General features: G+C 36.6%; 1 protein-coding gene across 1 annotated transcript; it reads right to left on the reverse strand.

Annotated features, from left to right (window-relative positions):
• Positions 1-376: 376 nt before the first annotated feature.
• LOC119255165 (ubiquitin-conjugating enzyme E2 N-like) lies at positions 377-7,971 on the reverse strand. The gene is given in 3 exon segments (XM_037522123.2): positions 377-769; positions 772-909; positions 7,869-7,971. Coding segments are annotated over 3 exon segments (576 nt in total). The 3' UTR covers positions 377-434.
• Positions 7,972-8,513: the final 542 nt, after the last annotated feature.

The following is an 8,513-nucleotide window of genomic DNA, read 5'->3' on the forward strand; positions in this document are numbered from 1 at the left end:
TTTAAACCAATGCAATTAGATCGCCTTAAAAAGGGGGAAAGGAACCCATAAAATCAAAATAAAACTACCCCCCTCAAAAAAATAATAAAGAAAACACCCACACCCCTGCAGCTAATCCTGACAACTACCTTCATTCACAGTGCTTTATACTTAAACCATGATGGGGAAAATGAATAAAAGCAGAAAGGGGCCACTGCTTTTAAACGTTTCACAACAATCCAGATGATACTTCTAACCTCTGCTCATGCTTTACAACAGTGAATCAGGACAAGACATAGATTTGCTAATGTGCATTTAATCACCAAAGGACTGAAGATGTCTGGGCTTTTATTCTGTAATATTTCTAAGACTGTGTCCATTAAACTCAAACAAAAAAAAAGGAAGAAGTCTTGGCAGAACAGGAGAAGTGATGCACACTTGATGATCAGATCGGTTTAAATATTATTCATGGCATATAGCCTAGTCCATGCTCCAGCTCTTTCTATGGCTTGGGCTTCGTTGGTCTTCCACTGCTCTGCTACATCATTTGCTAATGGATCATCTGGATTGGGAGCAATTAACAAAGCCTGGATTGATAGCAGAACTGTGCGGATCTGCAGTGCTGGAGACCACTTATCTTTCAAAATATCTAAACATATTCTTCCCAACTTGTCTACATTAGGATGATAAATTTTGGTCATGAAACGTACTTTAGGGGCTGCCATTGGGTATTCTTCTGGAAGGAATAGTTCAAGTTTAAAAGTCCCTCCCTCAAAAGGGGAATCCTGGGGCCAGCAATGACCATATGAAAATAACGGGCGTTGCTTTCATCTGGTTCTGCTTTAATGCCGGGGACTGGTTCTGCCAGCGAACGCTGGGTTTCCTCGATGATCCTGCGGGGCAGCCCGGCCAACTTGTCAGATCCCGAGTCTTACCATGTTTTTTAAGCTATTCTCATCAATTTTAAAGAATATAGATTTTGTTGTCTTTCTTGAAGAAAACTTATGTACCACTTTTCCTGGACTCATGTAAAGTTTTACTTTTCTGTCTTTATTAGTATTCGATGCAGAGACTAAGATGGAATAGCCACTCTTTATTTTTTTAAGTTTATTTTATGTAATTCTTACATCATTTTTCATTTTTGCATAATGTATGCATTTTCATTTTGGTTCTATTCCCCATACAATTGCACCCCCCCTTATTTTGAACCTTAATCCTTCTTCTCCTGGTGCTCCCCCGGCCCCTATAATGTGTCTCTGGTTTATAGTTGCTTGTTGATTTTGATTTTTACTTTGTATTAATTAGTCTTTTTTCCTGGTCCCTTATTTAGGTTTTCTAAATTCCTGCTATGAGTGACACCATCTGGTATTTTTCTTTCTCTTTCTGACTCATTTCGCTGAGCATGATCCCTTCCAGCTCCATCCATGTTGCTGAAAACTGCATGTGTTTATCTTTTTTTGATTGCTGAGTAATATTCCATGGTGTATATGTACCACATCTTCTTGATCCAGTCATCTGTTTTTGGGCATTTGGGTTGTTTCCATAGCTTAGCTGAAATAGCCACTCTTTATTATCCACCATCCTATATTGGAATTTTAATATTTCCAGTCATTGATATCACAGAATCCAATCCCCAACCTTACAGGCTGCCATCTGACTAGACAATACTAACTATTCAATAATGAATAAAACTGCTCCATCTTTAAATTATGTAATAATAGTATAACCCAATATTGCAAAGATTTTTTTTTTAATTCAGTTACATCCCAGAACTGTTTTTCAGTTAATATTTTTAATTATTAAACTTAAGGAAATAAAAATGTCTATACTTTTTGTTTGAAAGAGAAAATATATGAATCTCTCAGACACACAGAAGTATGCCTAAATGATGAATTAGGTATTTTATAACTGTAACATATTTCCATTGTTATTCACAAGTAAATAAGTTGTTTTGCTGCCAAATATAAGTAAGCATTTCTTCAAGTGTCAACTTTAAATACAGAATTAAAAAATGAGCTAAGGGCATTTAAAGAGAACAAATTCATTTGTATTCCTACATAATTTTCAAGAACCGGAGTCCTTTAGAATTTGAAAATCTTATATTTTCACCTAGTTCTTCCTCTAGTGCAGTTCTTTTGTTAGTCCCATGTAAGCTCTTTTAGAATACTTATCACACTTTCATTTTTATGTGAACCTTAAGGTTATGAACTTCAAACCTATAAGAAACAATACATGTTGCAAAACACCATGCAGAACATTTTGTTTTTCTTATAATGTATGTCCTGCACATATTGTTGGATAAATGGTTTTTAAAGGAAATGATAACTAGCTGCACACAGGGATCAATCTTAATGATTCAAGGCATTTGTTTCATTCTCTAATTAGTATAAAAATTAAATTTTCAAATTAGCCTTAAAGAAATATGACTTGTATTTAACAAATCTCCAGAAATGTTTGCAAACTGAAATATTTTTCTGAGCCAAAAATTGACTCTCTTCAAACTCCATCCTTCACTTCTTTCTAGCATTGAATATGTCCATTTTCTCCTGCCTCTAGATTCAAGCTGAAACATCAGTTCTTCCTGGGTCTAGAATTTGCCTTCATTCAGACTGGAACTATATTATTGGCTTGTGAAATATGAAAGGTGGCCATAAGGTGAACCACACTTCAAAAGAGTTGCCTGAGTATTCCAGTTCACAGACAAAAATCTGAGAAACATATATGGGAACGGATACTAAGGATGTAAGATAAAGTTGGAAAGTACTTTGCATCAGGCTGAATTTATTGATAAGGTTTCACTAAGCAGATATTCTGCATTTAATGTTGTATTTCAGGAGGTTGAAAAGGTCTCTAACACTATGGTTCGTCAACTGGCTAAAATATGAAGAAAAAGATTGCCCGCAGGGGGCATGTTAGAAATATCAGGCTCAGGCCTCCCTGGTGGTGCAGGCAGTTGAGTGCCACACTGTGAAGCTGTTCACAGCCTCTACAGCCTGGGTTAGATCCTGGCTGGCCGGGGAGAAACCCATATGGTGCAGCAGACCTCTCCTGTCTCACCCACTGCTCCCCTCAGCAGTGAATTTCGTCAGTCTGCCTGTTCTGTTCCCCACTCTATCTCTGGTGAATCCTCTCACCCTCCCACACATCTGGCCTGTACCCCAATTCTTGAATAAATAAATCTTAAAAAAAAAGAAAGTAAGAAATATCAGACTTGCTGAGCCTCCCTAGTGGTGCAGGAGTTAATCACACAACGCTATCAAGCTATCCACAGACACTGCAGCACAAGTTTGATACCCAGTCAGGGAGCTAACCCACATGGCACAGCAGACTTCTATCTCACCCACTGCTCCCCTCAGCAGTGTATTTCAGTACATCTGCTTGTTCTGCTCCCCACTCTGCCTCTGATGAAACCTCTCATCCCCCACACCTCTGTCCTACACCCCAGTTCATGTATGCATAAATAAATAAACCTTTAAAAAAAAGAAATAATCAGTCTTGCTTTGGTATAATGCAGAAGTGATTCAAAGGCTTAGGGAGATTGTAATGTTAAAATGGATTCATCACTTAAGAGGTATTCACTCAAAGGCATCCCTGAATGCAAATATTGTGGAGTATTTTGCCTATTCTCCTCTGTTTATTCTGATTTCATAAAATTCTAAATCCAAGTCTTTAATATATTTAGAGTACTTTTGCATATAGTGTGGCCAGTTTTGTTCCAATTTTACCAACGCTATTTGTAGAAGAGACTTATCTTTCTCCTTTGTATATACTTGACTCAGTTACCATAAGTTAACTATCTATAAAAGTGTAGTTTTATTTCTGAACTCTCAATTCTATTCCATTGATGTGTGTCTATTTTTATTCTAATACCATACTGCTTTGATTATGATAGTTTTGTATTACAGTTTGAAGCCTCAGCACATGATACCTCCATGCTTCATTTATATCAAATTGTTTTGGCTATTTGCAGTCCATCGTGGTACATTATTAATTTCAGTAATGTTTTCTCCATTTCCCTGAAGAAAGCCTATAGAAAATTTGATAAGGATTGCATTGAATCTATATATTGCTTTGGGTATGATTTCCATTTTGGATGGTACTTTCTTCCAATCCATGACCAAGGAATATCTTCCCATTTTCTTTCCATTTCAATTTCATTTAATAATGTCTTATAACTTCCATTGTAAAGATCTTTTGCTTTGTTGTTTATTCCTATTTATTTTTGATATGATTATAAATGGTATTGTTTTCTTGATTTCTTTCTCATCTATTTTATTGTTTGCTTATAGGAACACAATAGATTTTTAGAAATTTATTTTTGTAGTCTGTCTCTATATTGTACTGTTATTGTTTCCAATAGATTTTCAATGCAGTTTTTAGGGCTTTCAATGTATAAAAACATGTTGTCTGCAAACAATGCTAGCTTTACTACTTCTTTCTCAATTTGAATTCCTTTTATAACTTTCTCTTGCCTAAGTAGGATTTCCAAGATTATGTTTAATAGTAGTGGTGAAAGTGGATATCCTTGTCTTATACCTGCTCTTAGAAGAATAGCTTTCAGTATTTTAACAGAGTATGGTAACAGCTGTGGACTTGTCACATATGGCCTTTATTATGTTAAGGTATGTCTCTTCTATGCCCATTTTACTAAGAGTTTTATCATAAATGAATGCTCAATCTTGCCAAACGCTTTCTCTGTATTTAATATGATTAATATATTTGGGTTGATGAGGTGAATTACATTGATTGATTTGCCTATGTTGAGCTACTCTTGCATCCCTAGAATAAATTACACTTGTTGATGATGTATAAACCTTTTAATTATATTGTTGAATTTGACTGGCTTACTTTTTTTTTTTTTCCAGTATCTCAGCATCTAAATTCTCAGGTATATTGTTCTGTAGCTTTCTTTTTCTGAGATGTCCTTGTCTGCTTTTGGTATCAGAGTGATGTTGGGCTCATAAAATATGTTTGAAAGATTCTCCTCTTCTAACAGCAATGGTAATAAAATCAAGGGGAAAAAAAGACAGCATTGAACTAAAAATATCTTGTAAAAGAAAAATCCTGAGAATTAAAGGACACCCTACTGAGCAGGAGAATATTTGCACATCAAAAATCCAACAAGGGAGGCCTCCCTGGTGGTGCAAGGGATTAAGGACAGCACTATGAAGCTATCCACAGTCATTGCAGCATGAGTTCAATCCCCGACCAGGAAGCTAATCCAAATGGCACAGAACACCTCTCCTGTCTCACCTGCTGCTCCCCTCAGCAGTGTATTTCAGTCAATCTGTCTGTTCTGTTCCCCACTCTTGCGGTGTATCTTCTCACCTCCCACACCTCCGGCCTGTATTCCAGTTCTTATATGCATAAATAAATAAATCTTTTTAAAAAATCCAACAAGGGGCTAATATACAAAATACACAAGTCTAACTTGAATCACTGATCAACACAATGAAAACAAATACACCAATCAAAAATAAGTAGAAAAGTTAAACAGACATTTATCTCAAGAATACATACAGATGGGCCTCTCTGGTGGCGTATGCGGTTGAGCACCGTACTGTGAAGCTGTCCGCAGCATCTGCAGCATGGGTTCGATCGCAGCTGGCCAGCGAGAATCCCACATGGCACAGCAGGCCTCTCCTGCCTCGCCCGCTGCTCCCCTCAGCAGTATATTTCATCAGCCTGCCTGTTCTGCTCCCTGCTCTGTCTCCAGTGAATCCACTCACCCTCCCGCACATCTGGCCTGTACACTGGTTCTTGTATAAATAAATAAATCTTAAAAAAAAAAAAACACGTTGTTTAAAAAAAAAAAAGAATACATACAGATGGCAATATACACTGGAACAGTTAAGAAGTCCTCTACATTTTCATTTGATCTATACAGGTAGAAAAGTTCTAGAACAATTGAATGGGCACATGGAAAAATGCTCAACATTTCTTACCATCAGAGAAATGAAAACTGAACTACAATGAGATATGGACCATTCACACAGAATGAGAATGGGTCATACAAAAAAGACCAGAAACAACAGGTGTTAGGAACATATGAAAAAAAAAGAACTCCTGTATGTACACTGTTGGTAAGAATGTGAAATGGTCCAGCTCCTATGGAAACATTTTGGAGGTTTTTCACAATATTAAAAACAGGTCTGTCATATGATTCAGCAATCCACCACTTGTAATCTACCCAATGACACTAATATAAAGGGACACATGCACTCCTATGTTCATTGCAGCACTGTCAAAAATAGCCAAATTTTAGAAACAGCCCCAGGACAAATGAATGGATACAGATGATGTAGTATGTACACCCAATGGAATACTACTCAGCTATTAAAATAAAAGATGCAAACTTGCCATTCATGAAAACATGGATGGACCTAGAAGTTTGCCATGATAAAATAATTAAGTCAATAAGAGAAAGACAAATACCAGAAGATTCCACTCAAGGGTGGAATAAAAAAGTAGTGGGGAGGGTTGGAAGGAAGAGACAAAAGCCAAACCCAAACAAACCCTGGATATCTAATTGCAGGATTGAGAGTGAGGAGATAAGAGCAAAAGGGGAGGGAGCCCAGTGGATTATGGTGAAGGATCATTAATGCTCCTTGAGTGTGGTGTGATAAAATACATCTGAAAATGTGATAATATACCCCTGAGTCATTGATTGTAAACCAATGTTACCCAATTTTAAAAAGTACAATTGAAAAACAAAAAATATTAATGAATATATTTTCAGACAGAAAGAAATAAAATGTGAATAGGCTTTGAACCAGCAAATCCATTTCTCAGAAGTATTATATGTAAAATTAATGTATTACATATAATACATTTCTCAAAAGTATTATATGTAAAAGTATTTATATGTAAAAGTATTTGACTAGCTTTATAATAAAAATAATAATGAGACTTTTTTTAAAAAAGACATGCTCACCCACAATGAGACCATCCAGAAGACACCTTTCATCACTATGTTAAGGAATATGTTTGTGATGGAAGTCCTGGCATTCTTGAAGAGCTCCATCATGCTCTTCTCTGAAAACAACTTACAGCAAGAACCACAGTCACTGCACTAGGAAAACTAAATGCAATGGGAGTAATCTGATGCTGGCATGGCATGGGCTAAGTGTTAGCACTCAACTGTCAAAGGTAAGGTACAGTAATGATTACAGTAATGAAAGCAGAGTCAAAGCAGGAAGCAGAACACCCTGATCTAAAGAGATCTGTGCCATTGGATTATAGATCAAAGTGTTCCTAGAAGTGGGACAGTTAAAAAGCCTCATTTGAAATAAGGCATAAAAGTTCTAGACCAAGTGAATAAAAGTCTAACTTGAATCATAAAAACACAGTCATAACAGTAACTTCACAAATTTAAGCCAGTTTACAGACCCACTACTCCTTAAATAGACAGGAAGTCAGTTTCCCTTGATGAAGAACCCCAGGACAACGCCAAAAATTGATGTGATTAATCTTTTTTTTTTAAATAATAAATTTTATTTTTATAGTCCCCATACAATTGCAACCCCCCCATTCTGACCCCAATCCCTCCCCTCCCGCCCCTCACCCCCCAAAAAGTGTCTCTGGTTCATAGTTTTTTGTTGATTTTGATTTTCGCTTTCTTATAGTTATTCATTTTTCTGGTCCCTTATTTAAGTTTTCTAGATTCCTGCTATGAGTGAGACCATCCGGTATTTTTCTTTTTCTTTTTGGCTTATTTCACTGAGCATGATCCCTTCCAGCGCCATCCATGTTGCTGCAAATTGCATGTGTTCTCCAAGTCTTCCCCAAAGCAACCTACAATCTTTTATGGAAGTAACTGTATGCTGATGAAAATGAAAATGAAGTAGTGAGATTTTTCAGAGACTACTGGACAGTGGCTCTGAACTGACACTTAATTCCGGGAGACCTAAATGTTACTTTGATGTTTGTCCACCAGTCAGAGTTGGAGCTTATGGAGATCAGGTGGTCAATGGTGTTTTGGTTCAGGTCCATCTCACAGTAGAACCAGTGGGTCCCTGAGCCCAGCTGACTAGTTCTCCAGGTAAGGGATGCATAATCAGAATAGGCATACTCAGCAACTGGCAGAATGCCCACATAATTGCATATCAATCATTTGAAAAAACATTTTTTCACAGTTTTTCAGTCTTTCCCAAGACACTCATTTCACTCTTCTTTGTATTTTCTGAATGAAATTATTTCCAGGGATCTTATCATGCTTAACATTGTGCCATATTTTTAAATTTTCTTTTATGGAAGTAATACTGGCTTATAGCATTGCCTAGATTTCAGGCATATAGCATCACAGATCATTATGCATATGTATGATATATATGTGTGTGTGTGTGTGTGTGTGTGTGTGTATGTATAGCTTCCATCTATCACCATTCAATTGACTACTTTTACCAGTTACCCAAGCTCCTTCCCCCATCCTTTCCAGTAACTACTATTTTGTTCTGATTGTCTTAAGAGTTTGTATTTGTTCTACTTGTTCATTAATTTTACATCTCCCACATATAAATGAAATCATACAGTGC

The sequence above is a fragment of the Talpa occidentalis genome, unplaced genomic scaffold, assembly GCF_014898055.3.
Source record: "Talpa occidentalis isolate TD23 unplaced genomic scaffold, MPIMG_talOcc4v2.1 talOcc4.3, whole genome shotgun sequence".
Classification (NCBI taxonomy): Eukaryota; Metazoa; Chordata; class Mammalia; order Eulipotyphla; family Talpidae; genus Talpa; species Talpa occidentalis.